The sequence below is a fragment of the Papio anubis genome, chromosome X, assembly GCF_008728515.1.
Source record: "Papio anubis isolate 15944 chromosome X, Panubis1.0, whole genome shotgun sequence".
Taxonomy (NCBI): domain Eukaryota; kingdom Metazoa; phylum Chordata; class Mammalia; order Primates; family Cercopithecidae; genus Papio; species Papio anubis.
Window position 1 is genome coordinate 18,905,323 of NC_044996.1, and position 15,853 is coordinate 18,921,175.

General features: G+C 42.0%; 1 protein-coding gene across 4 annotated transcripts; it reads left to right on the forward strand.

Annotated features, from left to right (window-relative positions):
- The first annotated feature begins 4,064 nt into the window (after positions 1–4,064).
- On the forward strand, positions 4,065–14,654 carry LOC101000632 (cancer/testis antigen family 45 member A10). Of its 4 annotated transcripts, none has more exons than XM_009198326.4 (5): positions 4,065–4,509; positions 9,910–10,084; positions 12,343–12,591; positions 12,969–13,062; positions 14,284–14,654. In XM_009198326.4, the coding sequence occupies exons 2-5, from the start codon at positions 9,916–9,918 to the stop codon at positions 14,381–14,383; spliced, it is 612 nt and encodes a 203-aa protein (XP_009196590.1). In that variant the 5' UTR covers positions 4,065–4,509; positions 9,910–9,915; the 3' UTR covers positions 14,384–14,654. The 4 variants fall into 4 exon arrangements, with proteins under 4 accessions (XP_009196590.1, XP_009196592.1, XP_009196591.1 ...); XM_009198328.3 differs by having other exon boundaries at positions 4,065–4,354; XM_009198327.3 differs by having other exon boundaries at positions 4,363–4,526.
- The last annotated feature ends 1,199 nt before the right edge of the window (positions 14,655–15,853 follow it).

Below are 15,853 nucleotides of genomic sequence, written 5' to 3' on the forward strand. Positions count from 1 at the left end.
ATTGCCATGTGTGACAATTTCTCTTGACCAAGTGATAATCTCAAGGGATTTTTATTCAGCTTCAGCTTACTGAAAGTTCTTTTTGCAGGATGCCACTGTGACTGGTATTGTTCAATAAAAATCTTAAGGCTAAACTTGGATAAGACTGGGCAAAGGGAGATTAGTGATTCAGTTTTACAAGATCCAAATGTGATGTTGTTGTGTTACAAAGTATTGATACTCTGTTCTGTTTTAAACCAATTATTGCAGATGAAACTCTACAAGACATATCAGCAGAATACTTATAAGTACATAAGTGGCTTCCTTTGTAGATCAGATGTATTCATAGAAAGTAATATTTCTCCAGTTAAAGAGTCCAAACACTTTGTTTACTTTGTCATATCTCCCTTACTAATATGAAATTATGGCATTTATAAACTTCTGCCTCCCAAATCCTGGGATTACAGGCATGAACCACTTATGAAAGCCACCAGTGAAAACTTCACTTTTAAATAAAACGCAGAAGCATTAGCCGATAATCAGAAAATGAGATACAGCACGTTCTCATTCATATGTGGGAGCTAAACAATGGGTACACATGAACATAAAGGTAGAAACCATTGACTCTGAGGACTCCAAAATGGAGGTGGAGGGGAGGAAGGGAGCAGGTCGGAGGGTTGAGAAACTGCCTATTGGATACTCTCTTCACTATTTGGGTGATGGGTTCAGTAGAAGCCCAAACCCTGGCATTATGCAATTATACCCAGGTGAGAAACCTGTACATGTATCCTTTCGGCATCAAAATTTTAAAAAGGTTGAAAAAGAAAGCTTCAGTTTTAAATCTTAAGCAGATATACATAAAAAGGATTACTATACTGAGACACCTTTACAGGTTTCTATGTTAGTTTTTGGTATTAAGGCAGAAACCTGTTCCTCAAGCACTTTATTAATTATATATCCTCTTTGTACAAACATCCAAAATAGAAGACTGTCACTTTTCGTTCTGTAACTGTGATTCTTCACTGCAGTCTTCTACAGCTTTTACAGAGTTAATGGTCCCTAATATCTGCCATTCTCCAATTGTCCTGGGTGGCAAAATGGCTGCCATAGTAAACTTTTCACTGATAAATAGAGTTTCTGGAAACATGCAGGGCTCGTTATTTAAGAGTGACTCCATTTGGGCACTCGAGTGGATGGCCTACAGGTTTTCTTGCAGTGTATACTAGAGTCTCCAGAATAACCCTAGGAAGTTGAGGAACTAGCATTTTCCAGAATTTTGGAAGCCAAAATACAAATATTGGTTTTCTCAAAAGCACTGCAAGTGGGAAGGAAAATCCATATCTAGACTAAATGTCTGTTCAGGTAAGAAGAAAGCACTTCTCTTTCTATAATAGAAGTGATCCATTGTAATCCACATACCAACTAGTGACTGTCAGATCATTCTGGAGTCTGGGGCCAAATTGGTGGCTTAGTATTGGTCTCCATTCTTGGAAGATTGTTCACTCAGCAATAACCGTAGCAAGGTTTGCCATGGTGAGTGGAAGTCCATGCTACTGCACATAATCTCCATCCCTGCCAGTTTGACCACTTTGTTTGTTGAGCCCATAAGATTGTGACACAGGTGTTGGGGAAAGGGGCTGATTAATATCTAGATAATAAGTACCTTATCCATCCGATTATTAAAATTCTGCTCTGCTGAGGATACCCTTTGCTGAGAACTCTCATGAGACCCCAATATCTTCACATTGTATGTCCATTTGCAAAGGTCCGTCCACATATGTTTTTTTCTCAGACCTCCTTGTCACAAGTTTTTAATCATGTGTCCTCAAAGTCCCTGACAATTCAGCTAATAAGTGGGACACAGCCTATGCATGATACATACTTACACGTCTGGATATGTCTCCGCCAAGAAGGTGCACTGCTCAAAGTTCTTCCCTCTGGGAGGATGTCCCATCACCACTGTCCTTCAGGGCTGTCCCAGTCAGGACTGTCGTATGCAGCTGTCCACTTGTGGCTTGTGTGGTAGGCAGGATTCTAATTATGCCCCTCCAAGAATCCAGTCTCATGGTTATTCAATCAAATACGCATATGAGTACTGCTGTGGTGGGATTTTTTAATGCAAAAATGAGTATTTCACTTTGATAGCACTAGAAGAAACAAACAAAACAACTGTGTTCCTACTTCGAATGATAACAATGTTTAAGCTTCCTTATCAGTCAAATATATTCCAAAAGAAAATGTGTTCTATGAAGGTTCTGAAGCACAGGCAAATATTAACACAATAGGCCAAGAAGCTGTAATACTGAAAATGACTCTCTTCTAACAGGGTACTTAACAAACATAATTTTTAATTTTTATTTATTTATTTATTTTGAGGTGGAGTCTCCCTTTGTCCCCCAGTGACAATGGATCTCTGCTCCTTTGAAGTGCAGTGACGTGATCTCTGCTCACCAAAGCTTGCACCTCTCAGGTTCAAGTGATTCTCCTGCCTCTGTCTCCCGAGTAGCAGGGATTACAGGCACCCACCACCATGCCTGGCTATATTTTATAATTTTAATTTTAATTTTTTTACAAACATAACTTTTGAATTACAAAACCAGTGAAGTAATCCCTTCCAAATAATTGTGTCAAGAGTGAAACTGCTTGTTCCATTAAAACTCTAAAAATTTTGCTGTAATATTTTTTTGCCACTATAGACAATTCAAGTAAATTTTGCTGCACTTAAAATAAGTTGTGAAAGTGGAAAAATGGTCCAGGCACAGTGGCTCACACCTGTAATCCTAGCACTTTGGGAGACCAAGGCAGACGAACCACTTAAAGTCAGGAGTCTGAGACCAGCCTGGCCAACATTGTGAAATACCATTTCTACTAAGAATACAAAAATTAGCCAGGCATGATGGTGCATGCCTGTAATCCCAGCTTCTCGGGAGGCTGAGGAAGGAGAATCGCTTGAATCTGGGAGGCAGAGGTAGCAGTGAGCCAAGATCCTGCCACTGCACTCCACCCTGGGCGACAGAGCCAGATTCTGTCTCAAAAAAATAAAAAAGGTGGAAAAATATACAAAGTTCCATATTAAAATGATTAATAGATGCAATATATTAAGGTTTCCCCTCCTTTCTTTTTTTCTTTCTTTCTTCTTTTGTTTGTTTTTTACAGTCTCACTCGGTCACCCAGGCTGTAGTGCAGTGGTGCGATCGAAGGTCAATGCAGCCTCAACCTCCTGGTCTCAAGCCTCCCAAGCAGCTGGGACCACAGGTACACACTCAGCTAATTTTTCTATTTTGTGTAAAGACAGGGTTTCACCATGCTGCCCAAGCTGCTCTTGAACTCCTGGGCTCAAGGAATCCACCCATCCTGGCCTCCCAAATTGCTGGGATTACAGGTGTGAGCCACTGCACTGCGGCCCTCATTTTTCTTATCAATTAACAATAATGGTTACCTTTAACAGATAGAGGTTGGCTATTTATTTATTTATTTATTTTTATTCGTAGACAGAGTCTCACTCTTTTACCCAGGCTGGAGTGCAGTGGTGTGATTTCAGCTCACTGCAAACTCTGCCTCCCCAGTTCAAGTGATTCTCCTGCCTCAGCCTCCCAAGTAGCTGGTGGGACTACAGGTGCGCACCACCATGCCTGGATAATTTTCTGTATTTTTAGTAGACACGGAATTCACCATGTTGGTCAGACTGGTCTTGAACTCCTCACCTCAGGTGTTCTAGCCACTTTGGCTTCCCGAAGTGCTGAGATTACAGGTGTGAGCCACTGTGCCTGGTCGGGGTTGACTTTAAAACACAACACCCTCAAATGAAAATTTTGGTTTCTTGTTGCTGTTTATTTGTCTTTGCTTTTCCTTTTTTCTTTTTTTTTTTTTGAGATGGAGTCTCCTGTATCGCCTGGGCTGGAGTGCAGTGGCTCACTGCTACCTCCATCTCCTGGGTTCAAGCGATCTCCCCACCTCAACTTCCCGAGTAGTTGGGACTACAGGCGTGCGCCACCATGTCGGGCTGATTTTTGATTTTTGCGTCTTTCTTTCTTCTTCTTTTTTTTTTTTTTTTTTTTTTTTTTTTTTATTGGTTGATTGCTTTGTAGAGCCGGGGTCTCACTATGTTACCCAGGCGATTTCATCCCGCTGTGTTGAGAAGGTTCTGTGTTACTCTGCTTATGTTGCTGTGCAGTTGTTACTGAAGGTCGCCTGTAGAAGGCGCCAGAGTCAGCGAAGGGGAGGGCTGCGTTTCCTGGTTCTCTGTGGCACGAGGCTGCTCCTCAGGACCCTGGCGCCCCCGACAGGTTCCCAATGTTCGGCTGGGGCAGGCACGCTGTGGCTGGCTATTTCCCTTCCTTCCATCCCCCTTGGGCCGAACGGATCGCTGCTTCTGGTGAGAGGCCTCCTCATGCACATCACTCCCAGGTGCCCTAGGGGGCACATTTCCCACAACTCCCAGAGGGCAGGTTTCTAGAAACTGCCACCACTAGGGAGGCGCCACAGCTTCACTGCCATTTTGTGAGGTGCCGCCGTCACTCCTCCAGCGAGGTCAGGACTTCAGGACTGTGAGTGGGCAGTTTTTCCCTGGATACTTTTAATTTCACCCCAGAAAGTGTCCTTTTTCCTTGGAAAGCATCTTTTCTGTGGTGTTCTCTGTCCGGTGTGTGGTAGGGCTCCCTTGGGGAAGTGGCTCCGCTCTGGGGACACCGCCATGGGAGCCTGTGTCAGCCATGGGGGAGCGTTTTCCGTGGGCACCCCATCTCGGCTATGTTGTTGGGCTGGCGGTCTTTTCTTGGGGGCTCCCTCTCGGTGATGCTAGGGACTTTTCCTGCTGAAATGACCTGAGCCCAGGGATGGGGGGCATGCCTTGGTTGCCTGTGTCGGCCTTGGGTGCGGCGGCGTTTCTTTCCCGCTCAGTCGCCGTTCTGAGGGAGCATTCTGCCTTGGGGACCCTTTCTGTGCTCATGGAACGTGGTGGGGGTGGCTGTGCCCCAGACGCATGATCGTAGCCTTGTGGGGTTACTGTTGGGGGCTTTATCTCGACCCCCGAGGGACTCTTCCTTGGGTGCTGATGTCGGCCGTGGGGCGCATTTGTCCTTGGATGTTGCTCGCTCTCAGGTAGAATGTGTTGGCTTTTATTTGGTTCTGCTTTTCCCTGATGTAGACGTTTACTGTATGCTTTCTCTTGGTGCTAGGTTTCTAAAATTATTATCTGTGGGTGCTCTCTCCTGGTGCCGCAGGGGAATGGGGTGCTGTTCCTTGGATTCTCTAAGCCCATGGAGAGACTCAGGGAGCTCTGTGTCAGCCATGAAGGAGGTCATGTGACATTGAGAACGCTGTTCTGCCCAGGGTTGGGGTGCGTTTCCTCGGTTGGTTGATCTCAATTCTGAAGGAACTCTTCGCGGGGATTCTATCTGACCTTTCAGCCACAGCCTCAGGTGTCTGTGCAGGAATGGGAGTCCAGAAATATTCGAAGGTTCCAGCTGTGCCACATTGGAACACTCGCAATACAGTTAGTCTTTCATTCCAGCCACTCTGATGGGGGTGCAGTGATCTCTCCTTATGTCTACACTCACATTTCTCTGCTGATTAATGAGATCGAGCACCTATTTAAAAATTGTTTTTATTTATTGATTTTTGTTTGTCTTTTGAGACGGGGTCTCCGTCTGTCGCCCAGGCTGGCTTGCAGTGCCACCACACCCAGCTATTTATCGTTTTTTTTTTCCCCACCATTTTATGTGTTTATTGGTCATTTAACTTTGTCTTTTTTTTTTTTTTTTTTGAGACGGAGTCTCGCTGTGCTCCCAGGCTGGAGTGCAGTGGCGTGATCTCAGCTCACTGCAAGCTCCGCCTCCCGGGTTCACGCCATTCTCCCGCCTCAGCCTCCCAAGTAGCTGAGACTACAGGCGCCCGCCACCACGCCCGGCTAGTTTTTTGTATTTTTAGTAGAGACGGGGTTTCACCATGTTAGCCAGGATAGTCTCGATCTCCTGACCTCGTGATCCACCCGCCTCGGCCTCCCAAAGTGCTGGGATTACAGGCGTGAGCCACCGCGCCCGGCCTAACTTTGTCTTTTATGAAGTTCCTTTTCAGGTATTTTTCCCCAGCTTTTACTAAGATGTTTGCATTTCAAAAATGGATTTGTAGTTTCCATATAATCTGTATTTGAGTTATACACCCATGCACACAGGCATATATGTACATATATAAAAATACATATACAATTTTAGTATCTTCTATAAATCTTTTTTGCTTTTACACGATCTCAATGATGTGTTTTAGATGAACAGATTCTCTTAATTTTATTAATCAGTGTATTATTTATGGCTAGTGCTTTTTATTATTTTAAGAAACATCTTTGCCTCACCCAATGCCATTACGATAATATTCTTTTTTTATTATTATTATACTTTAAGTTCTGGGATACATGTGCAGAATGTGCAGGTTTGTTACATAAGTAGGCACATGCCATGGTGGTTTGCTGCACCCATCGACCTGTCAGCTACATTAGGTATTTCTCTAATGCTTTCCCTCCCCTAGCCCCCCAACCCCTGACAGGCCCCGCTATGTGATGTTCTCCTCCCTGTGTCCATGTGTTACTCATTGTTCAACTCCCACTTATGAGTGAGAACATGTGGTGTTTGGTTTTCTGTTCCTGTGTTAGCTTGCTGACACCGGTACCTTCAAAGGACATGAACTCATTCTTTTTCATGGCTGCAGAGTATTCCGTGGTGTATATGTACCACATTATCTTTATCCAGTCTATCATTGATGGGCATTTGGGTTGGTTCCAAGTCTTTGCTGTTGTGAATAGTGCTATAATAAACATACATGTGCATGTGTCTTTATAGTCGAATGATTTAAAATCCTTTGGGTGTATACCCAGTGATGGGATTGCTGGGTCAGATGGTATTTCTGGTTCTAGATCCTTGAGGAATCACCACACTGTCTTCCACAATGGTTAAACTAATTTACACTCATGATGATAATATTCTAAGTTTTCTTCTAGATCTCCCAATCATCTGAAATAAATTCTCATGGAATGGAGTAAAGTCAGAGACCAGATATATTTGATGTGCTTATTAGCCATTTGAGTATGACTCTTATGAAGTGAATCTTCAGCTTTTCCCCCCAAATTTTATTGGGATGTTTTTTTTTTAGAAATTGATTTGTAGTTCTGGATATATTCTGGATTCCACTCATTTGTTGCCAGATATATATGTATATGTGTGTGTAATTAATATATATTTTTATATATAACCTATACTATATACTACATAATGTATAATCTATAAACATGCTTTGGTTTTCAGTATCTTAATAGTGTCTTTGAGGAATGGAAGTTTTCCATTTAATTATGTCTAATTAAAGAATTCATTCTTTATGGTTAGTGCTTGTTTATCCTCATTAAAAACATCTTTGCCTATTCTATAGTTGTGAAGACGATATCTTAAGTGTTTACTAGATTGTCTATCCATCTTTAACAAAGTTCTGTGGAGTGGGAAGAGGTAAGAGTCAAGGTTTGTATTTTCCCTGCATTTATCAAGTGCATTTATTAAAAGCACTGTCCTTTCCACAGTGATTTACAGCTCTTCTGTATTTTGTATTGCCAGATTGTTTCTGGCCTCTGTGTCCTCTTCCCTTTGGTATTTGCCTGTCATTGCTCTGATACCATACTGTTTTAATTACTCTACCTTTATGGTAAATTTCATATATAGTAGTGCATTTCTACTAACTTAGTTCTTTTTGTTGTTGTTGTTGTTGTTGTTGTTTGTTTGTTTGTTTGAGACAGAGTCCCGCCCTGTCGCCCAGGCTGGAGTACAGTGGCGTAATCTCAGCTCACTGCAAGCTTTGCCTCCTGTGTTCATGCCATTCTCCTGCCTCAGCCTCCTGAGTAGCTGGGACTATAGGTGCCCGCCACCATGCCCAAGTAATGTTTCGTATTTTCAGTGGAGATGGGGTTTCATCATGTTAGCCAGGATCTCCTGACCTTGTGATCCGCCCGCCTCGGCCTCCCAAAGTGCTGGGATTACAGGCATGAGCCACTGCACCTAGCCAGTTCTTTTTCTTAAAAAAACTTTGTCTTTTCCTTGACTTAAAAAAACTTGGCTTTTCCAAATCTTTAATTTGCATGTACTTAAAAAATGATCTGCTCGTCAATTTCCAGAAAAACTTTTGTTAACATGGTGGAATTTTAAATATGATTGCTATGATCATTCTGAGAGACTTGACAATAATGTCTCTTAATAATGTCTTCCGGCTGGGGGCGGTGGCTCACGCCTGTAATCCCAGCACTTTGTGAGGCCGAGTCGAATGGATCACTTGAGGTCAGGAGTTCGAGACCAGTATGGCTAACATAGCGAAACCCCGTCTGTACTAAAAATACAAAAATTAGCCAGGCGTCATGGCAGGCGCCTGTAATCTCAGCTACTTGGGAGGCTGAAGCAGGAGAATCGCTTGAACCCAGGAGGTAGAGTTTGCAGTGAGCAGAGACGGTGCCATTCCACTCCACCCTGGGCGACAGAGCGAGGCTCCGTCACCAAAAAAAAAAAAAAAGAAAAAAGAAAAAAAAGTCTTCCAATGCATGGAAAGAATATTTTTCTCCATCTACTGCAGTCTTGAATTTCTCTGAGTGATGTTTTATAATTTTTGTGTAGTACTCTAGCACATCTGGGTTAGATTTATTCTTAAATATTTGATGTTTTGGTACTGTTTTTAATGACATTTGAAATCTCATATTCTAATTTTTTGTTGCTATTAATTATACGGAAATGCCGTTGGTTTTTATTATATCTAGTAAGTTGACTAGATTTGCTTATTAACCATAATGATTTTATTCTTCTGCATTTTCTATGTACAGAACAATGTCATCTGTGAATATTGACAGTTTTATTTCTTTCCAAATTTTAAACCTATTAAATTTTCCTGATGCTACTGCTCTTTTAGAACCTCCAGTAAATTGTTGAATGGATAGTGGACATCTTTATCTTGTTTTCACACTCAGGGAGAAAATACTGATACGTCACTATGAAATATGACATTTACAATTTTTTTGTACATATGCTAACCAGAATAGGAAAGTTGCCCTTTTTTCTAAGTTGGTGATAGTTTTTATCACGAATGGACTTTAAACATTGACCCATGTATGAAAATGATCATGTGGTTGTTTCCCTGTTTTTGTTGTCATCGTTGTTAATGTGGTGCGTTACATTTATTGATTTTCAAATGTTAAATCAATGTTGTCTTTCTGCAATATACTCCACCATGGCTGATGTATGTCCTTTTTAAGTACTATTGCATTTTATTTGCTCACCTTTAATTTGGAATTTTTGTGTCTAAGTTCAGGGGTGATCTTGGCTTGTATTTTTGCCTTGATCTTGTAGTTTTTCTTTCTTCTAAAGTCCTTGTCAGATGTTGTTATCAGTTTTTTATCAGTCTTCTAATAAGAGTTCCTAATAAGGGTTAATACAGATTGGTTTATACATCTATTTGAATATATAAGTATAAATACTTATATATTAAATATATATGATGTATAATATAATGTATAATATATATAATTTAAAACATAATGTATAGTAAGGGTTAATACAGATGGCTTTATACATCTATTTTTCCTAATAAGGGTTAATACAGATTGGCTTACACATCTTCAAATAGGTAATAATATTTTCATCTGTTTTTGGTTGATGACAGCTGCTTATTCCACAAGCATTCTGACTGATTTGGTTATACCATCTTTCTTCTTTTTTTACTTAGTGTACATTAAAATTAGGTTTCTTTTCCTGAGAACAGAGTGTTTGCTGAGACTTGGTAAATCTTGGCTCATGATTAAAAGTGAAATTAATGATTCAAAGTCTTGGTTGTATACACATATGAAGACAGTTTGCCATTTTGTGATTGTTAGATTTTTGTCATGAATGGAATATGTTCATTGATGTTTTTCAGGAAACAATGACCGATGAAACAGAGAAGGTGGCTGTAGATCCTGAAACCGTGTTTAAACGTCCCAGGGAATGTGACAGTCCTTCATATCAGAAAAGGCAGAAGATGGCCCTGTTGGCAAGGAAACAAGGAGCAGGAGACAGCCTTACTGCAGGCTCTGCCATGTCCAAAGAAAAGAGTAAGTAAGCCTGTCGTCACCTCCTCTTCATGCTGTATCCAGTGCAGTCAGCCTCCTGCCTCATCCCCTCCAGAGAAACTGTCCTTGTCAAGGTCAACGGTTTCAGCTGACATTGCCATTAATTTCTCAGCAGCATTTGACAGTTGTTCACTCGCTTCTTCATGAAAACCTTCTAGGCCGGGCGCAGTGGCTCACGCCTGTAATCCCAGCACTTTGGGAGGCCGAGGCAGGCGGATCACGAGGTCAGGAGATCGAGACCACCCTGGCTAACACGGTGAAACCCCGTCTCTACTAAAAATACAAAAAACTAGCCGGGTGTGGTGGCGGGCGCCTGTAGTCCCAGCTACTCGGGAGGCTGAGCCAGGAGAATGGCCTGAACCTGGGAGGCGGAGCTTGCAGTGAGCCGAGATCGCGCCACTGCACTCCAGCCTGGGCAACAGAGCGAGACTCTGTCTCAAAAAAAAAACAAAAAAAAACAAAATGAAAACCTTCTAGCATTTCCATTTTCCACAATTTTTTTTTTTTAATTTCTTGTCTGTATTGGTGAATCCCTATCATTTTTTTCTTGAGATGGAGTTTTGCTCTTCCCGGTCAGGCCGGAGTCCAGTGGTGCGATCTTGGCTCACTGAAACCTCAGTCTCCTGGATTCAAGTAATTCTCCTGCCGCAGCCTCCCAAGTAGCTGGGATTACAAGCACCAGCCACCACACCCAGTTAAGTTTTGTAATTTTAGTAGAGATGGGGTTTCGTCATGTTGGCCAGGCTGGTCTCGAACTCCTCACCTCAGGTGATCCACCCACCTCAGCCTCCCAAAGTGCTGGGATTATAGGCACGAGCCACCGCCCCCGACCCCTATCATTCTTTTTTTCTACCTTTCTTTTTCTTCTCTTCTCTAAATACTGTAAAAATTTTCTGAACCCCGACATCTCTCTCTCTCCTTCTATTCCACTCTGCCATGATCACTCACTGAGCTCCTGTGATACCTCCACGTTTCCCATTACTGTCCCCATCTAACTCATACGCTCTAACCCTACAGCCAGTTCATCATGCTGGCATGTAAATCACATCATTGCATGTCACTCCTGAACATCCATCCTCAACTCTCCTAAGCACTCAGAACTGACTGTGAACCAGCTTTTGTCTGCAAGGTTCTGCATGGCCTGGCCTCTGTCACCCTCTCCTAACAGGGGCCCATCATCTCCTGACTCTCTCTGCTTCTGTCCTTCCCAGTCCATCCCCACTCCAGTCCATCCCCACTCCAGTCCATACCCTTGGCCTCATGGCAACCTGGAACTCCCCCTCTGCCTCTGCGCAGGCAGCTCTGCTTCTTCCTTCAAGCCCTGCCTAAGGGTACATCCACAGAAGGCTCTGCACAACCAGTGAGAGCTCCTGGGGCTCCCTCTGCTGCTGTTGCCCACAGGCCTGTGGACGGCTTCCCTACCACTAGCCCAGTGCCATTTGTTTCATTTGCTTATTGTGCTTGTACTGTCTGACCGCCCCATGAAGATGTGAGCTCCACAAGGGCAGGGAACGTTGTTCTCTGGGCTGTTTATTGCTGATCCCCAGCTACTAGCATGCTGCCTGCCACAGACGATGAATAAATGAGAGGTGTCAGACCTAGAGTGAAAAGAAAGTCATTTTCTGGGACAGAAAGGAAGGATGAGGAAAATCATACACTAAAAGGGATTTTTGGTGATGGAGTGCATATAGCACTTTCAGCAGTAATGGCCGCCTCTATTTTCTTGGAATATATTTGATGTAGAGAGGAGGCTGCTTGTGGTGTATCCAAGTTGTCTGGCTTCCAGCTCAGTAAAGCATGGCAGTTTGTAAGTGAATTTGAGAAATCACGATATCAAGTGAGACTTGCTGCTTTCAACTTGTAAAGCATAACAAGCTGAAACTATCCCATGAGTACCAGGGATCTGTGAATGTTGCTTTAGAGTTGTACTGTCTTACTTGGTTTCCATATCTATTCATAGGGCCAGAAAATAAGAGGTGGTTTTATTGTATTATGTGTCCTGGCCTCAGTTCGTCAGGTCTGGGATTTCCCCCTGGTATATCTTCCCATTTATGAAATAAATAATTCCCTAGAAACTGAGTAGCCCATAGATGTACCCAGAGGAGGGATGAAACACACATTTCTCACAGCTCAACTTCTCAGTTTGGTTTCCAGATCTGTCATTCATGATATCTATGTGGAGGGGAAAGAAAATGGTCAAACACCAACTGATGGCTTTTTGTCAAAATCTGTTTCACCAGAGCATAAGACAGGACATGGTGTTCTACCAAGCCAGTTGGATTCTCAGATTGATGACTTCGCTGGTTTCAGCAAAGATGAGCTGATGCAGAAACCTGGTAGCAATGCACCTGTGGGAGGAATCATTACCAGCAATTTCTCTGAAGATGACCTAAAATGCAGAGAAATAGTCCCTTTTCCGAAAAGCCAAGAAGAAATTAATGCTGATATAAAATGTCAATTAGTGAAGGAAATCCGAAGCATTGGACGAAGTAAGTAGTATGAGAATGTCTGTTTTATAAAACTATAGGAAGTCTCTCTTTCTATGATTCAGAAGATATTCATGTTACCTGTTGAGACTCATTCTTTGCCAGAGTTGAGTTTGCCCATAATTTACGGTAGTTCCTCTTTTCTTTGACTAAAGCATAGTACACCTTTTGCTTTGCTTTTCTGCTTGGTTATGGTTAAAAGAGTTTCATTCGTATGTATGTGCAGGTGTCTTTTTATTATTTAGTTTTTGTATGTGCAGGTATCTTGATTTAAGGATTTAAAACATTTTAGCCTGTGAATCATGATTGCTGAGGTATACATTCTCTTGTATTCTTCTTTATATTTGATAATACTGAAGGTTCTTTTTAAACATCTTCAGAATACGAAAAAATCTTCAAATTGCTTGAAGGAGTGCAAGGACCTATAGAAGTCAAGAAACTATTTTTTGAATCCATCATCAAGGAAGCAGCAAGGTGGGTAGAAATAGGAACTGTCCAATTTCTTTAAGCACTTGGGTCCAATAGAGTACTGGGGGTGAGTGTTGGGGAACAGCCCCTGCCTTGAATTTCTCAAACCCTGGTCCTCACTCATAGTTACGGCTGTCTCCACAGTTACTTAGGCTAATGTTATCTGAATCTAACTCATTCTTCGAAGACTATGGAGATTTCCATTCTCACCATAGTCTGAGGTGCGCATTGTCCCTTGATTGACACTCTTTGTATTTGCTAGACTACCTCTTTTTAAAAAATGTGTGTAGGCACATAGCAGATGCATATATTTCTGGGGTATATGAGATATTGTGATACAGACAACAATGTGTAATAATCACATCAAAGTAAATGGGGTATCTATCACCTCAAGCTTTTATCCTTTGTGTTACAGACAATCCAATTATACTCTTCATTATTTTTAAATGTACAATTAAATTATTACCTACAATAGTCACCCTATAGGGCTATAAAATACTACATCTTATTTATTCTATTTTTCTACCTATTAATCATCCCCACTTCCCACACCGTCCACCCCCACTAACCTTCCCAGCCTCTGGCAACCATCATTCTACTCTCTATCTCCATTAGTTCAGTTGTTTTACATTTTTGCTCCCACAAATAAGTGAGAACATATGAAGTTTGTCTTTCTGTGCCTGGCTTATTTCACTTAACATAACGACCTTCGGTTCCATCCATGTCATTGCAAATGACTGAATCTCATCCTTTTTTTATGTCTGAAGAATACTCTATGGTGTATGTGTACCATATTTTCTTTATCCATTCATCTGTTAGTGGACACTTAGGTTGCTTCCAAATCTTGGCTACTGTGAATGGTGCTGCAACAAACATGGGAATGCAGATATCTCTTCAGTACACTGACTTCCTTTCTCTTGGGCATATACCCAGCAGTGGGATTGCTGGATCATATGACAGCTTCGTTTTTAGTTTTTTGAGCAACCTCCGTACTGTTCTTCATAGTTGTTGTAGTAACTTATATTCCCACCAACAGTGGGTGAAGGTTCCCTTTTCTCCACACCCTCGCCAGCATTTGTTATTGCCAACTAGACTACCTCTTACCGTGCAGATACATTTCTGTTTCCATGCTGACATGTTACTTCATTTTTGTATCCTTCAAAATGCTTCCTACAGCATAGGTTCTTCGGCTATCTTTTGGTTAATGACATGTCTCTTTATTTTCAGATATATGAGCCGAGACTTCGTTCAGCTCCTTGAGAAGAAACTGGAGCATATGATTTGGGAGTACTTGTCCATGGAGGATTATGACAACTCAAATGCATAATCTCATTAATGATTGAGGAGAGAAAAGGATCAGATTGCTGTTTTCTACAGTGGAGCAGGATATTGCTGAAGTCTCCTGGCATATGTTACTGAATCAAATGGCCTTCCAGAGGCTAAGAAATGTCTGTTAGTAAAAGTTGTTCTTTTTCCCTAAGCATTTCATTTGAAAGAATAACTTGTTTTTTGGTTGTTTTGTATTCCCACCTATGCTGGTAGATATTATTAACCCATTAAGTAAACACTATTACAGTCATGGTTTCTGCAGCAGCTCACATTGTTGTAAGTGGTATTTATAACTGCCTTCTTTCACTACCCATTTCGCATTCCCTTTGCCCTGAGATAGCATGTCAGTTGGTCATGGTGCTTGGTCTGGCAGGATGACTCAAACCTTCATCAAACCTTCATTATGGAAGAGTCTGAACCATTAGATATCCTGTCTTGATGGGGTTGCTGTGATTTTCCATTAACTCTAATTGCAAACACGGGAGGGCTAAGAAGCTCTCTAGACATATCAGACTTACTCTTCCTGAGCCCCTAGTGTAGTAGAAACCTAATCTCTCTTTTTTTTTTTTTTCGGTTTTCATCACCCGAGCCAGTAGTGGACCCCCTACTTTGTCTCTTGGTTGAAAGGAATGAAGAGTTCAAAGTGGTCAGCTGGCAGACACAATTTTCATTTCAATGGAATCATTTTTGGTTCCCCTGTTGAAAAAATGTCTCAATTTGTAACTAAGACCTCTAGTTCAATAGAGCCAAAAGTTGGTTACTTGAGAGCAAACTTTGCTTCTTGAGCACAAAAAGAAAAATTTGGCTACTAGATACCCAGGAGTAATAGTGAGAGGAGGCCCGAATCTTGCCTCTTTCATTCTTGAAGACATAGGTGTTGCTATGGGAGAAATAGTTCCTTATACTTAAGGCTGGGATACAGCATTGCCACCTCTGAGATTGTCAGCCAAGCTCCTCAAGGCACTGCCACAGAGTAGAACTACAGTCAGGCTTTAAAGATCACTCCACTGTTCTACTGAGCCAGCCACTTCAGGATGTTGAGGAACATCACAAGGCTAGTGAAATCCATTAGCATGAACCCATTCCCATACTTCATTTCCTGTCATGTGAGTTTCATGTTGAAAACTGGTGCAGTGTGGTATACCATGATGGTGGATACAGCCTTTCCTAATACCACAGTATTGATTTTCTTGAAGTACCGTGGGTGGGAATGAAAATCCATATGCAGAATAAGTGTCTATTTGAGCAAGAACAAAGTGATGCCCCTTCAATTGTGGAAGCAGACTCAAGTAATCACAGTGCTACCTGGAAGCTGAGTGACCAGTCTGGGACATGGTGCCATACTGGGGACTCAGTGTTGGTCTCTACTGCTGGCAGATTGAATAGTGAGCAGTGGCTGTAGTGAGATGGACCTGGTAAGTGAAAGTTCATGTTGCCAAACCCATGAATAATCTTTATGTCAGCCACC

What these genes read in the sequence shown, in the direction of transcription:
- LOC101000632 (XM_021932720.2), top strand. Translation starts at nt 9,889, where the DNA reads ATGTTCATTGATGTTTTTCAGGAAACAATGACCGATGAAACAGAGAAG. An exon ending in TGCCATGTCCAAAGAAAAGA is followed by an intron (nt 10,085 to 12,342) that starts GTAAGTAAGCCT and finishes CTGTTTCACCAG; the next exon opens with AGCATAAGACAGGACATGGT. An exon ending in AATCCGAAGCATTGGACGAA is followed by an intron (nt 12,592 to 12,968) that starts GTAAGTAGTATG and finishes AAACATCTTCAG; the next exon opens with AATACGAAAAAATCTTCAAA.